Source organism: Chrysemys picta, chromosome 2 (assembly GCF_011386835.1).
Source record: "Chrysemys picta bellii isolate R12L10 chromosome 2, ASM1138683v2, whole genome shotgun sequence".
NCBI classification, from domain to species: domain Eukaryota; kingdom Metazoa; phylum Chordata; order Testudines; family Emydidae; genus Chrysemys; species Chrysemys picta.
In genome coordinates, this window is record NC_088792.1 from 81,641,651 (window position 1) to 81,668,068 (window position 26,418).

Consider the following 26,418-nt stretch of genomic DNA (forward strand, 5'->3'; position numbering starts at 1 on the left):
AGCCTCCTTCCACTCTCCTTGTGATCCCTTCCTTGGGTTATTCATGAAAAGGAACAGAAGAGGTGGTCAGTCCATGTGGTCCCTCATGCCCTTGACTTGGAGCACAAGGAGGTGATGGGCAGAGATGCGGACCAAGAGATACTGCTGTTGAAAAATCTTCTGGTCTTAGGCACATGGAGTGCATGCGCACCTCGAGTAGCATACAGATAGGGATCACATAACCTGAACTCCAGTTATCATAAGTTAAATAACCAGCATTTCTCAGACATTGTTACTTTACATTGAGGTTACAGCCAATTTGCACCATGATAACCTCACTCTCTGGCAGATTTTTCTGCCGCTGTGGAACTCCAAATGGAAGGAGGAGGAGGATCCGGGGAACTACAGGCCAGTCAGCCTCACCTCAGTCCCTGGAAAAATCATGGAGCAGGTCCTCAAGGAATCAATTATGAAACACTTAGAAGAGAGGAAAGTGATCGGGAACAGTCAGCATGGATTCACCAAGGGGAAGTCGTGCCTGACTAACCTAATTGCCTTCTATGAGGAGATAACTGGCTCTGTGGATGAGGGGAAAGCAGTGGATGTGTTATTCCTTGACTTTAGCAAAGCTTTTGATACGGTCTCCCACAGTATTCTTGCCGCCAAGTTAAAGAAGTATGGGCTGGATGAATGGACTGTAAGGTGGATAGAAAGCTGGCTAGATCGTCGGGCTCAATGGGTAGTGATCAATGGCTCCCATGTCTAGTTGGCAGCCAGTTTCAAGCGGAGTGCCCCAAGGGTCGGTCCTGGGGCCGGTTTTGTTTAATATCTTTATTAATGATCTGGAGGATGGTGTGGACTGCACTCTCAGCAAGTTTGCAGATGACACTAAACTGGGAGGCGTGGTAGATACGCTGGAGGGTAGGGATCAGATACAGAGGGACCTAGACAAATTGGAGGATTGGGCCAAAAGAAACCTGATGAGGTTCAACAAGGACAAGTGCAGAGTCCTGCACTTAGGACAGAAGAATCCCATGCACTGTTACAGACTAGGGACCGAAGGGCTAGGCAGCAGTTCTGCAGAAAAGGACCAAAGGGTCACAGTGGACGAGAAGCTGGATATGAGTCAACAGTGTGCTCTTGTTGCCAAGAAGGCTAATGGCATTTTGGGCTGTATAAGTAGGGGCATTGCCAGCAGATCGAGGGACGTGATCGTTCCCCTTTATGTGACATTGGTGAGGCCTCATCTGGAGTACTGTGTCCAGTTTTGGGCCCCACACTACAAGAAGGATGTGGAAATATTGGAAAGAGTCCAGCGGAGGGCAACAAAAATGATTAGGGGTCTGGAGCACATCACTTATGAGGAGAGGCTGAGGGAACTGGGATTGTTTAGTCTGCAGAAGAGAAGAATGAGGGGGGATTTGATAGCTGCTTTCAACTACCTGAGAGGGAGTTCCAAAGAGGATGGAGCTCGGCTGTTCTCAGTGGTGGCAGATGATAGAACAAGGAGCAATGGTCTCAAGTTGCAGTGGGGGAGGTCTAGATTGGATATTAGGATACACTATTTCACTAGGAGGGTGGTGAAGCGTTGGAATGCTTTACCTAGGGAGGTGGTGGAATCTCCTTCCTTGGAGGTTTTTAAGGCCTGGCTTGACAAAGCCTTGGCTGGGATGATTTAGTTGAGAATTGGTCCTGCTTTGAGCAGGGGGTTGGACTAGATGACCTCCTGAGGTCCCTTCCAACCCTGATATTCTATGATTCCACCTGGGTTTGTGTCATTGTACAAATACTGGTTGACTCTGGGCCCTAATTACAAGTCAGTATGCTTTGGTGCTTCTTTCAGTGTTTCTCTCTTTACATTTTGTTCTTGCACTAATGCTGTATAAATTTTTTTTTCCATGTAGGATGTGTGGACACAGAGGAAGCTGATATTTATGTGCTCATTGATGGTTCAACAAGCATTCTTCATGATGATTTCGGAGACATCAAAACATTTTTGAAGGAAGTGATTAAGATGTTTAACATAGGGCCGAATAAAGTTCGCTTTGGAGCTGTGCAGTTCTCACATTTCAACAAAACGGAGTTTGAACTTAATGAATACAACAACACAAATGATTTAGAAAGGGCTATCGACAACATTAGGCAAATATGCGGGGATACCCGTATTGGAGAAGCTTTGACTTTCATGCAGCCACTGTTTAAAAATGCAACGCAGCAGAGAGCTGGCAGGGTGCCTTGTTACCTCATTGTCCTAACAGATGGGGAGTCACAGGACAGTGTGAAGGAGCCTGCTGAGAGACTGAGGAATGAGAAGGTTAATATTTATGCCATTGGTGTAAAAGATGCAAATGAAGCACAGCTCCATGAAATTGCAGGATCAAAGAGCAGGTCTTTCTTTGTGCAAGAGTTTGACTCTTTGAAAAAGATAAAAAATGAAATTGTTCAAAAGATCTGTTCTAAAGAAGGTAAGGGAAAATTTTGATTTTTGCCCTTTGAACTCAGAGCACTAATTGAACGCGGCACCTCCTCTTATATAACAAACAATTTCAAGTTCAAAACATTACTCCAGCCTGAATAACTGAAATGTATAAATATACTTTGGGCACATTTTGAACTGAGATGGCTGTCTGCAAGCCAATTATAAATAATGCAGTTTTCTTTCTTAAATCTATGTGTATGTTCAACGTATGCTTTAAAAAAGCAAGGGTATTTTTATTTGGTTTCATTCAGAGCATCAAAGCACTCCTTTTCCTTCCTCCTTTTTTCCCCTCAACTCTGTGTAAGCGGGGGAATGGTCCCGCTATTGTGGGGAACTTTCCTGGCTTCTGCACTACCCGGGTGAAGTGGGCTAGCGAAAGGATCTGAGTCCTCGCTCCCACTCCCTTTACCCAGAGGCCTCCCTGCCCTTGAGGACTCCCCTTCCACTCTCCTGTCTGGCAGAGTCCTCGTAACCCCAACAAGGCTGGGCCCAGGATTCCTGGGGGACTCGACCCCCAACCCTGCTGTGGTCACCCAGGACAGGGGCTAGGGTGTCCCCACTCCGGGGTACTCTCTCTGCACTGGGCACCTCCCTGACCCACTGATCATTTCATACAATTCAAAGCAAATACAAGTTGTTTAATTAACAATTAATTTTAAAAAAAGAATAAGGAAAAATGGGAAAGGTTAAAGGAAAACACATCACCCCGCTCTGTGGCAGGGAACATCACAAACAGTATCTCTGGAATGTCAGGGCAGTTCACAGTCTGTTCCTCGTAGGTCCCAGGCTCCTTCTCAGGCCCTGGCTGTGCTGCTGTGGGTTGGACACTTGCTCTGACGGTGGCCACACGCCCTCAGGCTCTAGGTGGCAGGACTCTTCTTCCCAGCGTTGTCCCCGCCCTGACAGTGTTACCATCCCCCTCCAAGTCTGGCCTGCAGAGCCTCTTGGCTGAGGTGTCTCCCTGCGCTGGGCCCACTGCCCAGGGTCCCCCTTCTCTCCCCAGCTGCTCGCCGCATCCAGCTCCGGACTGCTCCAGCCCCGGCTCCAGCTCCACTCTGCCTCAGCACGGCTGCTGCTGCTGCTCTGCCTCCAGCTCCCTGGGCTGCTTCTCTGGCCTCTCTGGCTCTGGTTGCTACAGCTCTGCCCCTAGGACAGGTTGGCTCTGCAGGCTGCTTCTGTGACTCTGCTCCCAGCTCTGACCTGTTTCCTGGCTGCTGATCTGACCCCTCTGGCTCTGGTCACTGCAGCTCTCTTCTCAGGGCAGGTCTGCTCTCTCTGGGCTGTGCTCTGGCTTTGGGGCTGCAGCTCTGCTCCCCGCAACTTAGCTCAGGCCCCTGCTCTCTCCTTAGCTCAGCTCCACACTGTCTGACCCAGGCAATTCCAGTTCACACAGAGGACGGGACCCCCCTGGCCTCCTGACTCTCTGATTAGCCTGCCCACCCTGTCAATCAGGCTGATCTGGAGCATTGGCCTCTCCCCATTGTTCCTGGGGACTGTCAGTCTCAGGCTCCTGATTTGCCATCGACCCTTCCCCTTTTAGTGCTGGGAGCTAGCCAACCAAAACACCCCCACTGAGTGTTAGTAAGGGGGCAACAGTCCCCTTACATCTGTAACAAACAAGATGGCTTTTCAACTGAAGAGGATAGTCCTACATCAAGTAGTGTGTTTTCCAGCTTGTCATGTTGTGTTGCTATTGTCCCAATGTAAATACCTGTGTCATGAATTGTTTGGGTGCCCACAGAGCACTAACCCTACCGTCAGGCTGCAGTCAGGCAGGGTGGCATTTAAGATCATTGTCTTTGTAAGACTGATGCTCAGCAGCCTCCCCACCCCACCCTACCCCCGCACCCCACACATACAGTAAGAGGAAAACAAATGCAAACTAAATTCTCTAGCAGTAGCTATGTCAAGTTGGTGTTTGTGATTAACAGGTACATCACTAGAATGCTACTTTCATATGCTTATACACAGCTGTAAACCCCTGAATCTTTTGTGCCTGTATTGATTTGTGAACCACAGAATCTTTTTCTGTTCAGAAATGGAAGTGGCTCAGACAACCAAGCACATCTCTCCTGTGTGTGTAAATGCATGTGCCTAGCAAACCTCTCCTTAGCAACCCTACTAAACTTATAGCAGTGCTGTCCAGTGTTATGCAACTCGTGTGGCACTCACACAAGCAGCAGCCCTGTCATACCTGCACTCAGCCCATCCAGATCCGCATGCACCCGGTTAGGCTGCAGGGACAGCTCTGCAGTTGATTCTCCTGGAAGCTGCTGTGACACTCGGGTGACCTCTCTGCCTCACTTCTAGCTGCTCCCTAGTAGATTCTAATACATAGCAGCAACTGGAGGAGGAGGCAGTAACAGCATGTGAGAGAGGGCCCAATACTGGCCCCAGGCTCCCTGACCCAGGTATTTTCAAGACAGCACCCACGAAGCCATCCACCTACCTCACTATTCCCACACTTACCCAGCACAGCCAGAAATCTTAGCACCCACCATCTATCCCAGACCATCCTGCCCCAGTTAAATCTATTAACTTATTTTTAATGTACAGCCTGGGCTATACTAATATAAATCTGTTTTCTTCAATAGCCTGCAAAGAAATGACAGCTGACATCATGTTTCTAGTGGACAGTTCTGGAAGCATAGGACCAGAGAACTTTTTGAAAATGAAAAACTTTATGAGAGAACTGGTGAACAAATCTGACATCAGTGCAAACCGAGTGCAGGTTGGAGTCATCCAGTTCAGTGGCACACAACACGAAGAGTTCCAGCTTGACCGATACTCTTCAAAAAGTGACATTTTCAGTGCTATTGATAATATGTCTCTTATAGGGGAAAATACACTAACAGGAAGCGCATTGACATTTGTGTCTGATTATTTCAAGCCTCCCAAAGGTGCACGTCCGGCTGTCAAAAAGTTTCTTATCCTGATTACAGATGGGGAAGCACAGGATGAAGTAAAAAGTCCAGCAACAGCCTTACGTGATCAAGGTGTTATTATCTACTCTGTTGGGGTGTTTAATGCAAATAAACCTCAGCTGGAAGAGATTAGTGGGAAGCCTGAGCTGGTTTTTTACGTCAAGGAGTTTGATATTCTGAAGCACATAGAAGATGAGATCATCTTTGGAATATGCAGGCCTCATGATGGTAAGTAAGTACTGCAGTTTTCAATAACTCATGTCAATCTGTGACTGTGTAGGAATTTTGCTCTGTCCAGATAGTTGAGTATTGTAATAAAGTAAATAAACAGGCATGCTTTCTCCTTGCAATGCCATCTTCTCCAGGAGATGCCTACAGGGATGAAAAGTGTGTTAGAAAATGAAAGTAGAATTTGGCTCATGGTACCAGGGGCCTGTCCTACTAGCTTTCAAAGATGCTATATTCTCTCAAACAAATAATATAAATTTCATAATATTTTAAAAGTACAATATGTATGCTAATGTGTGTAAGAAAAGACTAAATCTGATTCTCACTTATACTAAGGCTCCTTTGTGGTGTTCTGGCAGCGTAAAACATCCTTGGGGACTGATTCTTGTTTACACTAATGGCCTCGTTTTGTCCTCATTTACAAGGGTGCAACTTCTATTGAAGCCATAGAAATTGTACACATGTAAATGAGGGCAAAAATGGGCTCTATAGGTTGTATTTGCCTGATAGACTTAAGTAGTACTCATTTACACAGGAACCCTGAATGGCCTAGAAGATAGATAGGTACAGCAATACAGCACCGGAAATTAGTTTTGTTGGAACCGTATTTACAAGTTTCAGTTTGGGTTCCAGATGTGGTTCAAACCCAATGTAGACAAGACTTTAACGAAAATGTGTTGACAGACACATTTATATAGGTGCAAAAGAGGCATAAAACTGTGAAAATGGTAGTGAGTACCATATGCTACTCATTTTGGGGGGGCTCAGTCCTATGTGAAATGAACTCTCATAGGAACTAAGGACCATCACAAACCTCTCTACCTACCACTCCAAGTGTAAGGTGTTTTCCATTGACCTTGCCTTCTCTAACATAAATATATGGGGAGTGGGGGTGACACTCAAAATAACTCACTAAACACAGTTTTGCCCCTGGGGAGCAGATGAGAGGAAAAAACGCACACTGCTTAATACATGGTTGGAAGGCCCACAGGTCTATGAAGGTGATGATTGCAGTATAAGAACCTATATAGAATAAAATAGAATGATAACCATCTGTGCAAACACTTCCCTGCAGAGGCTGCTATCCAAACATGGCACTTGCTGTTGCATAAGAACCTGAAAAATGGAATAGCCCAGGGCCAGGTCATGCCTGGCCCCATACATGGTTGCTCAATGGGGGTGGGGAGAGCACACGGAGTCTCTCTCCTCTTTGCACATTGCATGTTCCATTTCAGGGGCTTACAGGACTGAGATCTGGGTCTCACTTGCACTCACTTATCCAATTGCAGAAAACACATTTTTGCTGTTGCAAAGTGAGAACAGATCAAACCTGCCACTGTGTTATGCCCTGAAATGTAAATATTTTGTTCCAGGTTTAGGAGCTACAATGTCCTCCTTAGTAAACTGTTAATCAGGTATTGACTTCCCATCTCCTCGTCATAAACGTTGATCTTTAGTTTAGGAGTAGTTTTAATGGGTTTCACAAAAGTCCCGTTCAGCCCTTGTTGGTCACTGCAACAGAGGGCCTTGGGGGCTGTGCAGGGATGGCAAGGCTTCAGTCTCCAAATCGAACATCTTTCTTTCACAAAGAAGAAAATATTGCAATAGATCCAAAGCACAATATAAATTCTGCTGTCATTGATGCCTGGTGGGTCTCCATGCATTTCAGTGTGGTTGCATAGATGCAAATGGCAGCAGAATTTGGCTCATTTCCATTATTAGACAGTACATAAAACTGTGTATGATGACTCTGTAAAACAAGGATCACAGAAATTTGACTTAACTCCAAAAATGAAAATCTTAAAATATGTTTTTTTGGGGGGGAACAAAAGCTTTTAATTAGTGTTTGTATTCTATTAGAATACAGATTCATAGATTTTTTTTTTATTTTTTTTTATTTTTTAGGCCAGAAGAGGCCATTATGATCATGTAGCCTGATCCCATTCTGTGTCACTATTCATTTCTTTCTCCTCATCCCTCTGGATTTTAGATTAAGTTGAAACTCTCAGTTATTTTAGGATTAGTGGTTAGGCCCTTCTGTTGTGGACTGATGGATTTTCCCAAAACATGCCTAACATAGGATGTTCAGTTGTGTTACTGCCTCCAAAAAGTGATCCAAATTCACAAGCTTTGCTTGAATACAAGGGGACTAGTAAGAAAGATTCAGTAAGAGTCTGTACTTACTTACGTGTTTGGGTTTTTTGTTTTGTCATTTGTTCTTTTACAGAATGCAAGAGGATAGAAAGATTAGATGTTGTGTTTGTGATAGATGGATCTGGGAGCATAAGTTCTGAACAATACCAGACCATGAAAGACTTCATGATTGATTTGGTGAAAAAATCTGATGTCGCTCCAGATAGAGTTCAGTTTGGAGCTGTAAAATATTCTGATGAACCGGAAACGTTTTTCTACCTTAATACGAACAGAACAAAATCCGAGATTGTTGAGGCTATCCAGAATGATAGCACTATAGGAGGTTCAACGTACACAGCCAAGGCAATTGGCTATTCGGAAGCTCTGTTTGCTCAGGAGCATGGCGGCCGCAAAAGCAAGGGAGTTCCACAGATTCTTATAGTGATAACAGACGGTGAGTCCCATGATGCAGCACAGCTCGGTGACACAGCCAAGAGATTAAGAGACAATGGAATTATTATCTATGCTGTTGGGATAGAAGGAGCAAAACCTGATGAGCTTTTGGCCATGGCTGGATCAAAAGACAAATATTACTATGTGGATACATTTGAAGGACTCAAAAACACATCTGTAGCAATATCAGAAAAAATATGTGGTGATTCAAAACCAGGTAAGTGTTTGTTTTACTAGTCTATACTGTTTAAACTTTCCTCATCATTTTATTTAAAAATTGACAAAGATGGGAAGACACATCTCTAAAGCAATGTGTACGGCTTCATTTGTATATCTAGCTTCCTGTGGTATTCTTTTCTCTTTAGCAAGCCCAGCGATAGGCAAACAGGGAAGTTTCTTAAACTTTATCCTTACTTGATCCTACAGTTGAGGATTTTCATTGCTTAAGTGGTTGATATTATTGTTAGTCTGTGTGGGTTCAAAACTTTCATAAAGGTAAAATTAGGGCACTAACCTTTCACTTTAAAAGGCCCGAGTTCACGTTTCACTTTGATTAGACTAGTTGTTGTGGGGATAGGCATTTATCTACATCACATGATTTGGCCTGGTTGATGAGCTCTGCTGAGGGAAATAAGCAAGAACAGGCAGATGGGGACTATTGCAAGTGGCAATCAAAATGCAGTGGCAATTATGAGGAAACTTACACCATGCAAACTGCACAGTGGCATTCTCTAGTCCAGTGGTGGGCAACCTGCAGCCTCTCACGGTAATCCACTGGCGGGCCATGAGAGTGTGTGTTTACATTGACCGTCCGCAGGCACGGCCACCCACAGCTCCCAGGGGCCGTGGTTCGCCGTTCCCGGCCAACGGGAGCCTCAGGAAGCAGCGGCCAGCACATCCCTGCAGCCCGCGGTCGGGAACAGCGAACCACAGCCACTGGGAGCTGCTGACGGTCAATATAAACAAACTATCTTGTGGCCCACCAGCGGATTACCCTGATGGGCCGCAGGTTGTCCACCACTGCTCTAGTTCCATACAGTTACACATAGGTCTACACTTCCAAACCCCTGTGCTGTATAAAAACACACATTTGAATGACCAACTAGTCAGATTCATCCTCATTTGCCCGTCCATGCTCCTGTCTATTTGCCCACAGGCCATAGGAGGGATCACAGAGATCTTTGCACCCCAGAGGAGTCACTTACATCTTTGCAAAGAGACTGTAAAATGCTACTCCTACTAGTGAGGAAATCCAGTTTGGTAGGGTTTTATGCCCACTTTATGCTTGTGTACCGGAGCGTGTAATGTGGAAGACAGTGGAGAATCAGGCCCCACAATTTCTATTTTTCCTAATGCCCTTCTCTGTCCCTTGTTAAAAATTAGTACTTTAGGTACACTTTCTAGGTTGCTGGTCTGTGCAGCTAGTTGAATGATTTGTTGCAAATAAATTGTCAAATTTGGTCCTTTTTAGTGTTTGAAACTGTTTTCAAATCCAGATTTCTGGCGCATACTCCTAAATGTTCACTGATTAGCCTCTGTCATTGGAACAGGGTGGTTGGCCCCATGTGCTGGATAGCCTGGGGCTAAGCGAGCCCTGATTGCAGGATGAACCACACCTGGGTTGAGCTGGCAGGATAAAAAGAGCAGGAAGCCCCAGAGAGGTGGGAGAGAAAGTTGCAATTAGGTTTACCGACTGCAGGGAGGGAGCAAGCAGGAAGGCTCCTGTAAAGGCCCTGAGTCAGTAGGGAAAAAGCTGAAGTTGGAGGAAGGTCTCTAGGCAGTAAGATCTGGGAGAGACCCTGAACAAGCAGGAGAGAGACTGGAAAGGCTAGCTGGGATGAAGACCGTGTGAGTTTGTGTTGTGTGTTAATCTGGAGAGGGACCTTGAACTGCCTGGGGCCTACAGGGCCAGTATGTGTCAGAGGACTCAATAAATGGGATGTCTTGGGGGGATTCTTGGAACCAGTTCTGAACTATGAGTTCTAAAGGGCCCTGAAAAGGGGATAACAGAGCCAGGGTGCGGCAGAATGATCTCTGGCTGCAAGGGGGTTGCCCAGGGGGCAGTAAGCAGCCCCTGTGCTACAGTGACCCTATGGGCTTTTTGCTAACTGGTCACTTATTTTCTATTCATTATTTGCACCGTTAGCTGGCTAACATAAGTCACATGTTTCTGCTCCCTGATTGGATGAGTGTCTTTATTCATGTGTGTTGGGGAATGGTATAAATTTTCAGATGAGTGTTCAAATTAAAATTCATGGCACTCCTGTTTTCTCACTTGTCTGGAAGTTGTCAGAATACTTTCAAACCTTGAATAACATGATTCCATGGATACCCCTCAGTGTGAATGTGTTTATTCACAAGAATAGTTACAAATTGCTGTTTGAATTATTTGACCAGTGCCCTGGGTCAGAGTGGACTGTAATCAACCTCCCCTCCTGGGGCTACTGGAGTGCTATTGTCCACCAAACTTCTTTAGATAGTCAGTAGTGTGACAGCTATGCTGCACCTCAGAGGCAAACACTATAGGGGCTAGGTCCTGTATGGCTCCCAGGAAGCACTTGGAGACATGACTGTGTGAATGAATAGTTGACTACGGCTGGGAGAAAGGTCATGCATACTCTTATTACGCCTTAGGCTAGATCTACAGTGACAGTGGGGTGCAGAGTACATATACCGCATGCCCCTCTACCACAGGTATTAAGAGCTTGCGACAGAGAGGCTCTGCTTAGGTAAATAAAGACATGCCAGAACCTTAGGGCATGTATCCTAGACTCACTTCATGCCCAAGTCGTGCCTCCCCTGTCTACACTATTTTTAGCAGTATAGTGTCCTGGTTGCGAGAAAAGACTCTAGCAAGCATCAGGCAGTGAGGAAAGGCTCTGGCAGCTCCCTATTGCCCAAGCCTTTCCCCTCCGTGAGAGACTTTCACTGATGTGTAGCTACCCAGTACAGTTTTCGTGCAGCCTGCTTTTCACCATGGTGTGTAGCTACACAAATCCTACACACCGCCCCCAGTGTAGACAAGGCTTTTGTCAGTTACAACAATGACAATTATTAACTTGGCCATACGGGGAAAGTCCAGTAAAGGGTTAGGGCTCTTGAAGCCTAGTAGTTGAGGTTCTTCTAGTCCATTCTGTTATCTGAGGACAATAGCAGAACTCCTGCTGGAAATGTATAAGGTCTGCAGTTCACTGGCTTATTGGGGGGGGCCCTTCCATGCTAGCATCCAGTTGTTGCACAGACTGCTTTCCCTGTTGTGAGAATTAGGCTGCCCCACATGCCCTGTTTTTATGTATGCTGAATACAGGGGAGCTTGGAGGTGGTTCCAGAAGCAGAAACCATCCAAAGTATTTGCCTGTACGCCTGTCCCTTTACAATGTCCTTTGCCTGAATCTCTGCTCCTCCCCAAGCACGTTGTGAGCACTATATAAATAATAAGCTAATTTTCCTTTGATTCCATTTCAGAGTGTGAAATTCAAGCAGACCTTGTTTTCTTGATTGACGGTTCCAATAGTATAAAGCCAGCTAACTTCACCAGGATGAAGGATTTCTTGAAAGTTATACTAGATCAGATTGATTATGATCAGAATGTTCAAATTGGCATTGCCCAGTACAGTGGCAGGTATAAAAAAGAATTCAGCCTGGGTGCTTATCAGAACAAATCAGAACTGAACATTCAAATTCAGAACATTAAACAGATGACAGGAACTAGAACTTTAATTGGAGCTGCACTTAGGAAGGTGAAGGAATTCTTTGCACCAGCACGCAGCAGAAGAGTAACAAGAAACGTTCAACCAGTTTTGCTGGTAGTCGCTGACGGGAAGTCACATGATGATGTTGCTGAACCAGCAGAAGATCTGAGAAGGGAAGGTGTTCATATATATGCTATAGGAGTTGGGAAAATTGATCACTCGCAGCTCATGCAAATAGCTGGCGTCCCGGAAAGGAAGTACACTGTTAATGATTTCAATGAACTGAAGATTATTAAAAAAAGACTCGTTGATGATCTATGCAAACCTGATGTTCCTACAAGTAAGTATAAATGAATCGTGGGGGGGGGGATTCAGATTTCAATCCTGACTTCTTGCCTCTGTCCCACCTCTAGAGGTATCTTTCTTCAAACTTGTATTATTTCTGACCATCACTGAAGACTAATAAAAGCCAGGTTTGAATTTTCTAGCGACAGCGTTTATAAATTACTCTGGCCAAAATTACTGATTGGAACATGCAGGGAAAATGGTTTGTTTACATACTCCTGTAACACACAAATGGCTGCACCTGTTTTGCTCATACTTTCAAAATAAACTAGGGGGTTGCACACTTTGTTGCTTCCATAGGTCAAGCTCACTGCACGCACTGGGGGCTCCTTGCATTCATCTGTTCCTTCCCACAAACTCTGTTTGCTCCTCTCCTATCCCCCTCTATTTCAGGGATTCACTGCAACCCGATCCTCATGGCAGGGGCTCTGTGTCCGCCCCCTCCCCCCAGCTTCCTCTTCTCCCCTCGCTGTTCTTTTCTTTCAGTCTGAGAGAGAAGTAATTAGAGACTTGGTTGAAGCTGCCTTCTTAGCAGATGCCAGTTCAAAAGTTATTGTATTTCATCCAAACAGACCGAGGAATGCCATCAGGTTGACTGTAGGCTCCTCGCTATGCCCAGCCAATAGAAATTCACCTTTGGGCTGAGTCAAAGCATGCTGGGATAGCTCCATGCTCAGAAGTCCTAACAAGCTCCCTGGTGGCCACTCCTCCTTTCTTGTACTGAGCAGATCTTGGCAGAAGGCAGAAACTGGCCGACTAACCTCCACTGCCTTGAAAACAGCTTCTGATCCTTTACAATCACTTTCCTTCGGCTTATATGCCTTTATGTCAAGGTTCCCCGCCACCCACCCCTGTGCTTCTTCCCTTTGCTTCCAGGGTATCTAGATCCCCTTGTTACAGCTGTTCTGATTTTTAGCCTGCAAGTCATTGACTCAGAGGAGCCTCCTTTTTACATTCCCATTGAAGAAAGGAGTTGATTTTCCTTTGCCTCGCCTGATATTTTACTCTTCACCTCCTCTTTGGGCTGGCACTTTCTCTGCCCTCACAGCCATTGTCAGAGCACTGAGCTGCTCTCTCCTTTCTTTCACTAGAGCAGGGATAGGCAACCTTTCAGAAGTGGTGTGCCGAGTCTTCATTTATTCACTTTAATTTAAGGTTTCGCGTGCCGGTAATACATGTTAACGTTTTTTAGAAGGTCTCTCTCTATAAGTCTATATTATATAACTAAACTATTATTGTATGTAAAGTAAACAATGTTTTCAAAATGTTTAATAAGCTTCCTTTAAAATTAAATTAAAATGCTGATCTTACGCCGCCAGCCTGCTCAGACCACTTCCAGCCTGGGGTTCCGTTCACCTAGGCCTGCAGCGGGCTGAGCGGGGCGACTCGAGGTCAAGGCAGAGGGCTGGGGTGTGTGTGTGGGGGGGGGGTGCAGGGCAGAAGGCTGGGGGTGTGGAGGTGCAGGGCAGAGGGCTGGGGGGGGTGTGGAGGTGCAGGGCAGAGGGCTGGGTGTGTGGAGGTGCAGGGCAGAGGGCTGGGGTGCTCGGCTCCTGGGGGTGCTCCCAGCCCCCTGCCCTGAGTGGCTCATGGCAGGGGGCTGGGAGGGATATGCCCTGTTCCACCCCCTTCCCCAAGGCCCGTCCCTACCTCTCTCTGCCTGCTCTATGGAGCAGCAAACACACTGCCGCTCGGCTCGGCTCGGCTCGGCTCTGCTCTGCTCTGTCGCCAGCAGGGAGAGGGGGGAGGAGGAGGGGCTGGAATGCACCACGTTGTGGGAAGAAACGGGGGGGGAGCATGGCTGCCGCAGGACCAAGCTTCTGCCTCCTGCCCCCGCAGGGGAGAGCGGTGGGCGGGGGGGGGGCTGAGTGGGGCGGGGGGTGGGGGCCGGGACCCCCCCCCTGCACCGCTCTCCCCTGCAGGGGCAGGAAGCAGAAACTTGCTCCTGCGGCAGCCAAGCTTCCCTCCTCCCTCTTCTTCCCCCAGCGTGGCGCTTTCTGGCCCCTCCGCCCCTCATCCTCCGCCTCCTCTCACCGGGCAGGCAGCGTGCCACTCAAAATCGGCTCACGTGCCGTGTTTGTCACGCGTGCCGTAGGTTGCCGACCCCTGCACTAGAGCCTGGTCCTAGAGCTTGAGAGTAATGAAAACAAATCTTCTCCGGCTTGGGGAAGAGTGTCACTTGCTTCCTTTTCCCTGTCTGCCTTTGTCCTCTTTCTCTGGTGGGGGGTGCAGCTGCTCTAACACTGTCATGTAGTAGCACTGCCAGTAGCAAGAACTTAGGAAGATGTATTTGGTGGCAAAAGAAATAAGTGATTTGTTCACAAGGCAAAGACCTACCATAATTTATTCTTTTTTTTTAATGTAACCCAACAGAGAACCTATGGATCCCACAGCAGCCAAAGTGACCATTTGGGGCTGCTGTGGGCTCAGGCTAGGTGGGGTGGGTGTGCCTATTCAAACAAGATCAGCCCTGGAGTTCTTTTCCACACTCGCCATAATTCACCACCAGATGTCAGGGTAGAGCTCATCCTGACTCTGCTTACATTAAAAAGAATCTAAATTTGAATATTTCAATTTAAAAGGTTAAAATTAATCATATTTTATTTACACATTGCAAATTCTTTACTTTATTCCTACTTCATAGCTTTAAATTGCTAAAGTCGATGTTTAATACTTATTTCTCCAATTAGTTTCCTAACTGTTGGAATTTGAGCTTTTACAGATTTTTTTTTTCAATTGAGAGATTTCACTCTTGCAATACTCATTTATGCAGAAAATGATCATTCCAGTTTCCCATTAACCCTTACTGTGAGAATGACACAAACTAGACACAAAGTAGATGAGCTATATTTACAACCAACATAATCTTGGATATATTGAACTTCCATGAGTCAAGAAACTGAAATGCTTTGATCAGGCCGTATTCCTCCATCAGTGGTTGCAGTTGGGAGCCATTGGAACTTGTGTTCTTTATGTGGTCTCGAAAATCTCTTCGATCTTTAAGCTCATATTTAGGTAATTAGCCTTAGGATTTTTTTTAAATGGCCCATTTGTATAAATAAAAGTTCATAACTGTGTTAATGTACTGAAAGTCTAAATGACTTCTCGGTGTTAACACAGAAGCTGTTTTGCTCTGAAGTGATAAAGACTGTCACTAAGATGTGTTCATGCATATATTTAAAAGAGTAGCCTCATTGTCTATTCATATGAGTAAAGTTAGATACCTGCTTAGATGCCTGCACAATCAGGGCTTTAATTTTCAATACTTTTCTTTTGCCTATAGCAGTTTTGTAAAACTCAAATAAGATACCCCACCAGTACCGGCATTTAAAAAAGCAGCACTTATTATCAAGTGTATTATAAATTTTATTCTAAAGTTGCAATAGCACAAAATTTCAAATTAATTTTATAAAGGCTTAACCTAACTTCCATCTTTTTTTTTAAAGTTGTCTTTTAACATCATGATTTAAATCATCTTGATTTAAGGTGTTCCACCCCATTTGTTAGTATTGACCTACACGTGAAACAGAATTGTCGGTATGACTTCTAGGTGTATTGAATAGACCATTAGTACAGCATCATTAACTCTTGAAGCATCTTCCAACACAGTGCACTATAAAGAAAGTTAAGTTTCAGTCTGTTTAACTATTGTTGGGGATGGGGAATAATATGAAATTGAGCCCAGTTCTGCTTCCATTGAAGTAAAGCACAAAACTCACATTAATATCAATGATAGTAGAATTTGTTAAATGGTTCAGATGAAAAAATAATTGTTACTTCAAAATACTTTTTCAGTTAATTACAATTACTATGTTTGAAAGTATTTCCCTTTTCTTTTCAGCAGAAGTACATCTATTGAGGCAAGTTCATCCCTGGAATAACCCTGCTGGTGTAAAAGATGAATTCAGGGTGAATTTAGCCCCAATATGGATTAAAGACATTAAGGACCTCTCTCTACATATTCTATCCACCAGCTATTGTCTTGTTTTCCTGTCCATATCTGACAGATTTCTACAATTACCATGATTCTTTAGCTTACTCTGTCCCCCTCTTTCTCTCTGTTCCTTCACCTAAATTTGTGCATTAATTTGTGATACTTTGTTTTTTATTCTTCCCGACTGTAGCTTGTTTTGTGGATATTGTTATGGGATTTGACATCTCTTCACAAAAGAGAGATGACCGTTTATTCCATGGACAGTACCAGCTGGAAGCATATCTTCCTGACATTCTAAAAGCCCTCACATCCCTAAGCAGTCTGAGTTGCAATGTGGGGACAAAGACACAGAGCAGCGTGGCAGTTTACTTGAACAACACAGTTACACCCGTGTCTTCAAAGTTCCAGTTTGACAGTGAGAAAATATGGAACAGCCTGAGAGAGATCCTGATCGACAAACCATCTCGTCTCAATGGCAACCTCCTGGAGTCACTCTGGAAAACGTTTCCAAGCAAAGCTGATGATCAAAATCGAAGGAAGGTAACCTAATCTCTTACACCGAGACTTTGGACCAAAAATAAGTTCTTTTGTTTTAAATCTGCTGTTGACTTCCTGTGATTTCAAACTTTCTATCTTTCTTTAGGTTTTACTTGTATTTTCAGATGGTTTGGATGAAGATGTAGAAGAACTTGAACAAAAGTCAGAAGACCTCAGGAAAAAAGGTTTCTTAAAGCGGACAAATATTTAAATTAAATTACTTTGAGAGGGTCTGTAAGAGTGTTACTCAACCCAAAGCTCTTTAGCCAAAGAACGGCAGGTGAAAAAGGGACAGAAGAAAAACGAATGCCTTCCCTTTTAGCAGCCAGGATATGGAGATAGAGAGAGCCACTAATTCAGAGTGTTATGTCCTAACATTGCTTTTTGTTTGCCTTGTCATGAAGCTTCCATGCATCATGATGTGGTGTGATAACCCACAATCATCACCAAGTGGTACAAGGTCATGAAATAATAATAGGAAAAGCACCAGATTTGCTCAGGACCTGTCACTGGGAACAGATTTTCAAAAGGGCTGAGCAGGCAATGCCTCGGATTGTGGTGCTGATGGTTTGATTCTCAGAAGTGTTCACATGGACCCAATGTGCTGAGCTTTTGTGAAAATTTGGCCACTTATTTTGGTGTATATACAGGAGCTGAGTTTTTTTTAAATATCTAGTCCTAAATGTGAGTGCTGAACTCTTTTGAAAATTCTGGCTATAATACTGGGATATTTGTTTTCAATCTACTGTATTCCATTTTTGGATTTACCTCAGCTGATGATCTAGCCCAGTGTGTTTCTTCTCTTCAGCTTTAAACTCAATTTCAGTACAAGGCAGTGTTATTTTGAAAATTAAAAACTTGCTTTCAGGTGAAAGGATAAAATATTCTGGAAAAAATTGTGCTGACAGCCACAGTGGTCACATGTTCTTTGATGCTCAAGCTTCACTCAGAGAATTCATTCCACAGTTGCTTCTGATTCCACTGGCCCATTTATTTTCTATTAATTATGGACTCTTAAAAATAAAATGTGAAGATAAATCATGATTTTCATTCTCTAATCTATAATCTTTATTTTTACCCTTATAATAATCTGAATTCCTACACGCAAGGATCACATCAACTAAATAATTGTCTAAGATTTTCATTTGGATAAATGTTTTGCTCATTTATGGTCAATGTTTTAAATAGGATTGGATGCACTGATGACCGTTGTTCTGGAAGGAGCCTCCAAATTTAACGAGCTTCAGTACATTGAGTTTGGAAAAGGATTTGAATACATGACTCAATTAACTATTGGCATGAGCAATATCGCCAAAGCACTGTCCAAGTATGTGGTAAGTCATTCAGAGAAGCTCCAGTGTGTCTAGTTAGAGTTTTGATGAAGGCCCTAGTCATTTTCTTAAAGAACTGAATAAGGCTCACAACTGAACTGAGAGGAGTGACGGAGGGCAAGATTCTCTGGTATGCTCGGGCTGCTTTGTGCCACCACTAGTGGCACAAAACAGGCCTAGAGTCAACTTGCTCAGTCCTCTGAAGTTTCCCACTGTGTAAGAGAATCTTCTCATGGTACTGGAGCAGCCTGCTTAGCTTGGCAGCTGTTGGTGCAAGGAGTGTGGCTGGGGAGGGGGGCAGGAGGAAGGAGTGAGACTGCTCTAATTTAGCCTGGGACCAGCCCTGGTTGCCAGATAGCCCCAGGATCAGGGTGCTGCAAAGGCCTGCTGCACTGGGTGCTGCTCGGCCACAGCTGAGGATCTAGCCTGTAGAATGCAAGGCACAATCCTGCTCCTCCTGAATTCAATGCAAAACTCTCAATGTCTTAAATGTGCTCAGGATCAGGGAAGTATGAATGAAAAATGAAGTTTCACAGGTTGTTTGTTCCTCTTTTCAAGACTAACGTTGCTGAAAGGACGTGCTGTGCTGTTTTTTGCAAGTGCATTGGGGAGGAAGGTGGAATTGGACGCCAAGGGAAAGGAGGAGATAAAGTAAGAATGTTTTTGTGACACTTCATCTGGATTGTAATTATACGGGGGCCAGCCAAGTCCAGGAAAATGGAAATGTTGGAGCTTTATAGGAAGACTTTTATTGCCTTTGGTGTATCTATTCTCAGGGCTTGTCTACACTTAAAATCCTGCAGCTGTGCTGCTGTGGTGCTCCAGTATAGATACTCCCTACTCTGACAGGAGGGATTGTGCCGTCGGTGTAGGTAATCCACCTCCCTGAGAGGCAGTAGCTAGGTAAACCAAACAACATGAGATCTATAAATGAATAAATAAATAAAAATAAATTCCAAAGTTGAATTGGGTCCTAAGGCATTTAAAAAAAAATATGAGCTGAACAAACACAAAATACTCACAGCATAAATAGACCCTGTGTATACCACTGACTGGCACAACCATGCTGAAAAAAATATACTCTAGTACAGGGGTGGGCAAACTGTGGACTGAGCTGTTTTAAGCTGGCCCGCGAGCCGCACCATGCGGCTGTGCCCTGCTCCAGTGGGGTGCTGGGTCGGGGGCCGCACCACACGGCTCCCGGAAGCCGCAGCATGGCCCCACTCCAGTTCCTATGCGCTCCAATGGGAGCTGCAGGGGCGGTGCCTGCAGATGGGGCAGCGTGCAGAGCTTCCTGGCCGCACCTCTGCATTGGAGCTAGAGAAGGGACATGCCACTGCTTCCGGGAGCCACTTGAGGTAAGCCCTGCTCAGAGCCTGCATCCCCGAGCCTCTCCCCACACCCAACCGCCTGCCCCAGCTGTGATTCCCCTCCACTCTCCAAACCCCTCGATCCCAGCCCAGAGCACCCTCCTTTACCCCAAACCTTTCATCCCCAGAGCCCACACCCCCTCCTGTACCACAACCCCAATTTTGTGAGCATTCATTGCCCGCCATATAATTTCTATTCCCCGATGTGGCCCTCGGGCCAAAAAGTTTGCCCACCCCACTCTAGTAAGTCTAGCTGTATAAAATCAAACCAGTTGGAAAGCCTAAAGAAGATTAGTGATTTTTCTCCTGTTGCTTTATTTGAATTTTTAAAAATTTGTCATTTGAAAAAAACCTGTCCATATATCACAATTTATGTTAATGTTTAACACTCTTTTAGGTGACTTAGATGATTCTTTTATAATTCCTAAAACAAGGGTTCTCAAACTTTTTTCTTTTCATGGACCACTTGAAAATTGCTGAGGGTCTCAGCAGACCACTTAATGATCTTTCCAAATGTTGTTTGTACCGTTAGCTAACTATTGTAAAGCGCTTTGGATAAAAGCTCTATATTAAAAAAAATCTTAATGATCGTTTTTTGTTCCACAAATAAAAGCACACAACTCATATTTTAATATCAGTAGTCTTACCTTTCTAATGCAATGGATGTGCCCTCTTTCCTTCGCTGTGGCAGCCCCCAAGTTGGGGAAAGTTGCCTCTTTCTTTTTCAGGCCACCGCAGTCCTGCATGTCCCAAATTCCCCCCACCCCCTCTTCTCACCCCACTGCCTCCTCCCACCTGCCCCCTATTCCCTCCCCAAGGCCACCACCTCCCCTTACATGTGTGTCTTCTCCAGGGTCCAGGCTAATTAGTGCTGCCACACCTGAGCAGCTCCACTAATTAGGTGTGTGGCCCTTCATTCTCTTGTGTGCGGCTGCCCAGGCACACACCTTAGAGGGAACTATCCACAGACCACCTGAATGGAGCTCGTGGACCACTGGTGGTCTGCAAACCACAGTTTGAGAATCTCTGTCCTAAAAGAAGCTGAGATATTAGGAAATTAAAATGATTCCTCCCTGCAGGTTATCAATTTATCCTGCTTTGCTGAACCCATTTCTCCAAAGTTGTGTTTTTTTTTTTTTTTAAGAGTGCTTTGAATACTGTGACAGACCCAGACCAGTGGGGTACAGGAGTCAGGTAGAGGGCAAATATACTGGTCACTGGATGAGTAGTTTTCTGTTCCCTGAGTGACCAGAGCAAGGGCTGCACTAGAGTAATCAGGAACCTGCTAGAACCAGTTAAGGCAGGCAGGCTAATTAGGACACCTGGAGCCAATTAAGAAGAAGCTTCTAGAATCAATTAAGGCAGGCTAATCAGGGCACCTGGGTTTTAAAAAGGAGCTCACTTCAGTTTGTGGTGGGAGTGTGAGGAGCTGGGAGCAAGAGGCGCAAGGAGCTGAGGGTGTGCTGCTGGAGAACCGAGGAGCACAAGCGTTATCAGACACCCGGAGGAAGGTCCTGTGGTGAGAATAAGGAAGGTGTTTGGAGGAGGCCATGGGGAAGTAGCCCAGGGAGTTGTAGCTGTCATGCAGCTGTTATAGGAGGCACTATAGACAGCTGCAGTCCAAGGGCCCTGGGCTGGAACCCGGAGTAGAGGGCAGGCCCGGGTTCCCCCCAAACCTCCCAATTGACCTGGACTGTGGGTTCTTCCAGAGGGGAAGGTCTCTGGGCTGTTCCCCAACCCACATGGTGAATCTCTGAGGCAAGAATATCCACCAATAAGCGCAGGACCCACCAAGATAGAGGAGGAACTTTGTCACAATACACAGTCAACAAAGGAATGAAATTTGCAATGTACAAAATAAAACTGCCTTTTGCAAAATTTTAGCCATTCCTAAATAAAGTACTGTGTCAGGACAATCCTTAATAGTTTCACCTTTTTAAGCAAAGATAATTTTAGTATTAATCTTTACTTTTACTGTCTGAATTTCAGGGACCTAAAGGTATAAAAGGCACTCGAGGACACTTAGGAGAAGAGGGAGAGCCGGTAAGTAATAACATTTGACTACATTTTACTAAGAAAAAAATACTTCAAAACTAAGTGCCCATAAAGACTTTTGGGGGGCTCAGTATTTAAAAAAAAATGTAATAACCTGATGGGGAAGGGGGGATTTCCTAATCTTGATACCAAAGAAATCATTCTGATAAAATAAAATGGTCATAGCTTTTTTAAAAAAACTGTCAAGATTCAGCAGTTTGTCAATGTTTAATACTCTAGAATTGTAGGTAATTTAGAGTTCCTTCTCGATCTTTAATTTCTAAAAGAACTTGGGGATCTCTCGGAGAAACTTTTACATAAATTCTTGATTAAAATCCTGTTGGGATGATGATGATGATGATGATGATGCGTCCGAAGATGACTGATCAGTCCGATTCGGGCGTGGAACGTCCTGTCACACGTCGGGCAAACATGTAATGGCACTGTCGATGATGTACGAGCAGCTCTGGACTTGGGCAGCTCACGCTTTTTTTCAGCCTCAGCAATACGCCTCGCCTCAGAGGTATTACTGCCTGTGTGAATGAGGCTGTGTCATGCTGAACAGTTCAGTTCAGTGCGAAGGTTTCCCATGTGACGGTGTTGATCTCGAAGGACTTCAAAGAGGTCTTCAGCGTGTCCTTGAATTGCTTCTTTTGTCCTCCATGGGAGCGCTTTCCCTGAGTGAGTTCTCCGTAGAAGAGCTGTTTAGGAATGCGTTCATCTGACATTCTCACAACATGTCTGGCCCACCTGGTCTGGGCTCTCCTCAGCAATGTGTGAACTGACAGCAGACTGGCTCTAGTAAGGACATCAGTATCGGGCACTTTGTCCTGCCATCTGATTTTTAGAAGCTTTCGCAGACAGGAAATGTGGAAGTGATTGAGCCTTCGTGCATGACTCCGATAGATAGTCCACATCTCGCAGGCTTACAGCAGAGTTGGAAGCACCACTGCTCGGTAGACCTTCAGCTTCGTTGATAGGCTGAACCCTCGACGTTCCCAAACATTGAAGTGCAATCGGCCAAATACAGAGCTGGCTTTAGCAGTTCTGCAGTTTACTTCATCATCGATTGACACTGCTCAGGAAAGAGTACTGCCCAGGTACGTGAAGTGGTCCACTGTCTGAAGTCTCTGTCCATTTACAGTGATGGACGGTTCTGAGTACGGAGCGTGGGGAGCTGGCTGGTGCATGACCTCAGTCTTCTTGATGTTAATAGTGAGACCGAAGTTATTGCAAGCAGTTGAAAACTTGTCCATACTGGCTTGCATTTCTGGCTCTGTACTAGCATTCAGAGCACAATCGTCGGCAAAGAGAGAGTCTCGAAGTACAGTTTCCTTCACCTTGGTGATGGCACGCAGTCGCCTCAGATTGAATAATTTCCCATCAGTTCTATACTTCAGGCCTACTCCTTCAGTGCAGTGTTGAAAGGGATCAGTCAGAGTGGCAGAGAATATCATGCTGAACAAAGTGGGTGCTAAAACACACCCTTGCTTGACGCCGTTGGTGACTGGGAAGGCCTCACATGTTTCACCGTCATCCAGGACACGAGCCATCATACCATGATGAAATTGATGTACCATTCATATAAATCTGTCTGGACAGCCAGATTTCGACATGATCCTCCACAGGCCTTGGCGACTGACAGAGTCAAATGCTTTCGTGAGGTCCACAAAAGTTGTGTAGAGTTCACGATTCTGCTCTTGACATTTCTCCTGTAGCTGACGCACAGCAAAGATCATGTCAATAGTCCCACGACCTTTGCGGAAGCCACACTGTGATTCTGGCAGTAAGCCTTTCTCCAGGTGAGTAATCAATCGGTTCAACAGAACCCGTGCAAGAACTTTCCCCACTGTAGAAAGCAGAGAGATTCCACAGTGATTGTCGCATACCTGGCGATTGCCCTTCCTCTTATAGAGGTGCAAGATGGACGTGTCTCTAAATTCCTGTGTAATGGTTCCCTGCCCCCAGAAGGACTGAAACAGCTCAGTGAGTTTCCGTAGCAGCACGGGTCCACCGACTTTGTACACCTCTGCTGGTATGGCATCTGACCCTGGGGCTTTGCCACTTGACAGCTAATTGATAGCTTTCTTCACTTCGTCCTCTTCTTGTGAAGCATCCATGGAGTCATTGACTGCAACTTGGGGCATCTTGTCAATGGCCTCATCATTGATGACTGAGGGGCGATTGAGAATTGCTTCAAAGTGTTCAGCCCATCTCTGGAGAATCTGCGTCTTCTCTGTAAGGAGCACAGTACCATCAGAGTTCAGGAGGAGAAAGCTCCCAGAAGACTGTGGACCATAGAGTGTGTTAAGGGCTTCATAAAACTGCTTATAGTCGTTCCTGTCCGCATATGCCTGTATTTCATCTGCTTTGGCGCTCAGCCACAAGTCCCGCATTTTGCGCAATCGGTTCTGTACTGTTCTGCGAACGTTGATAAAGGCGGTCTTCTTTGCCGCCGAGGATGCATCGTTTTGATATGCACGATGCAGGCGGTGCTTCTCAGCAAGTAAGGCCTGGATTTCTGCATCATTTTCGTCAAACCAGTCTTGCTGCCTGCATGTGGAGGGCCCCAATACCTTCGATGCAGCTGTATGGACAGTGTTGCGGAATCGCTCCCAGTCTTTCTCAGCATCATCCTCAATACGAAGATCAAGCTCATTCTCTAGGTCTTCCACTAGATTTTCAGTGATGCGGCTGTTCTTCAGCTTCGACACATTGATCCTTTTGAGAGCCTTACAGCCTTGTGGTCGTCTCTTCGGCATGATACGGAGTTTCATTTTGGATACTATGAGCCTATGAACCGTCCAACAGTCAGCGCCACACATAGCTTTTGTAACCCTGACATCTTGTCTGTCCCTTCTCCTGATGATGACATAATCGATCAAATGCCAGTGCTTGGAACGGGGATGCATCCACGAAGTCCTGTTGTGGGTAGGAAGGCGGAAGACCGTATTGCTGATCAGAAGGCCATGTGCTGCACAAGTTTTCAGCAGTAACAGGCCATTGCTGTTGCACTTTCCCACTCCATTTTTCCTGATGACTTCTTCCCAGGCTGCGGCATCGCATCCAACTCTTGAGTTAAAATCGCCAAGCAGAATCAGCTTGTCTATGCGGTGCACTGACGATAGCAGAGTATCTAGTTCTTCGTAGAATTTTTCCTTCACATCCTCTGAGTTGGTCATTGTAGGAGCATATGCACTGATCAAAGTAGCTTGTTTTCCTTTTTGAAGCGGAAGCTGCATTGTCATGAGCCAGTCATTCATACCCTTCGGGGACCTGGCAAGTTTCCGAACACGATGATTCTTGATGGCGAAGCCAACTCCAGATTCGCGACACTCATCACTGCTGCGGCCACTCCAGAAGAATGTATAGCTGACTTTGATAGCTGTCCTTCATTAGCAAGGCGAGTTTCGCTAAGGGCTGCAATGTCAATGTTGTAGCGTGCGAGCTCTCTAGCGACAAGTGCTGTTCTTCCTGGTCTGGCTGCTGTGATGTTGTCCAGTAACGTGTGCACATTCCATGTGCCAATAGTGATCGGTGTCACTCTAAGTTTTGTTTTTGTTCGACCGCTTTTATGGGGTCCCCGCCAGCTGCGGTATGCTGGCCAGGGTAAGGTGAAGCAGGCAATGTTTAGGGCACCTTTTCTAGCCCCCTCCTTGTTCTACGGAGGTGAGCAGTGCAATCCTGAATAGGGCTGCTCAGTCGCTCAAGAAGATCCCGAGCTCCACTGCTGCTTCGGTCAGTGAGGAACAACCATTATGCCTGAGCTGCCTATGTGCAGGTCTGCGGCTACAGCTCCCAGTGTATCCACACCTGCTGCTTTGTCGCTCGCCCATCGCCACAGGACTTGATATGATATGATGTCGAGACTGGCGCGTGAATTGGATTAAAGTGAGGGAGAGCTGCGCAATGTCAGCCTCATCTCTCTTCCCAGTTCCTATCTGTATCCAGTGGCAGGATAGAAGTCGAGACGGCTGGAGATAGGACAGGGCGCAGTGGATGACCAGGACGCCTACGTGTCTTGTCGTGCTCTTAAGCGTTCCACAATGCTTGCTGTCACTGCCTTCCTGACCATTGAACCAGGTTGCCTCAGTCAGCCGGATCCAACCTTCGCATGCAATGGGTAGACAGGCCCTGACTCACCGAGAGTCTCATACTCATTGGCTACCCTCACCTGGTTTAGCCCGCTAGTCGAGACTGTCTCCGGGGTGTGGCCGCTGTCGCATGCTGACAGCTACTTGGAGCCACAGGTGAGAGCTGGGTGTCAAGTGGGGGCCAAAGTGGATGAGCTACTCCTAGGAGTACGACTGCTCCCCCATCAGAGGTACTACCCCTCCCTGACAACCCCATACACCCCTGTTTGGTCTACATGAGAATTCAAGGCTTATATTTTTTCCGAATATTAAGAAATTAAAATAATTCCTCCCTTGGTTCCTGCCTCAGTGCAGGGGCTGGACTTCTTGACTTCTCAAGGTACCTTCCAGGCCTATATTTCTAAGATTCAATAAACAAAGGGAAAAGAGAGAGACCTGATTTTCAGCAAGTAGGCAGGCAAGTATTTGCATGTGAACTAAATACGTACATGCAAAGTATGTGTACAAACTGGTGCACACACATTCCTATATAGGTGCCTATTTAGTTCGGAACTTATCTAGCCATGTGTGTAAATAATATCCCCAATAGTATGCAAAGTAGGCATGTATTTGCATGCAAGTGGATGCTGACACATTCACTATTGGACCCATAGTATGCAGTTATGGAATCTTTGCTGTCTGCAAGCTGCTGAGACGGAGTACATGGCACAAGAAAGAGACTAGGAAACGTTTTCTACTAATGTGCACCACTCCATTTATAAATAATTGGGTTTCATGCCTTCTGTGTTTCCATATACACGGCTTGATTCATCATTCGATTACTCCAGTGTGTAACCCATGGAGTTACATGGGCATAAAACTGAGTAACCTAGTGGTGATTCAGGCCAG

At 45.5% G+C, this 26,418-nt stretch overlaps 1 protein-coding gene across 1 annotated transcript in view; it reads left to right on the forward strand.

Annotated features, from left to right (window-relative positions):
• LOC101953884 (collagen alpha-6(VI) chain) overlaps positions 1 to 26,418 on the forward strand; it is a 298,199-nt gene that overhangs the window by 215,328 nt on the left and 56,453 nt on the right. The window contains exons 5-13 of the mRNA XM_065583599.1: positions 1,884 to 2,444; positions 5,053 to 5,610; positions 7,838 to 8,413; positions 11,662 to 12,228; positions 16,355 to 16,704; positions 16,808 to 16,886; positions 17,890 to 18,035; positions 18,591 to 18,683; positions 21,392 to 21,445. Of these exons, the coding sequence (XP_065439671.1) occupies positions 1,884 to 2,444; positions 5,053 to 5,610; positions 7,838 to 8,413; positions 11,662 to 12,228; positions 16,355 to 16,704; positions 16,808 to 16,886; positions 17,890 to 18,035; positions 18,591 to 18,683; positions 21,392 to 21,445 (2,984 nt within the window). The remainder of the gene's footprint in view (positions 1 to 1,883; positions 2,445 to 5,052; positions 5,611 to 7,837; positions 8,414 to 11,661; positions 12,229 to 16,354; positions 16,705 to 16,807; positions 16,887 to 17,889; positions 18,036 to 18,590; positions 18,684 to 21,391; positions 21,446 to 26,418) is intronic.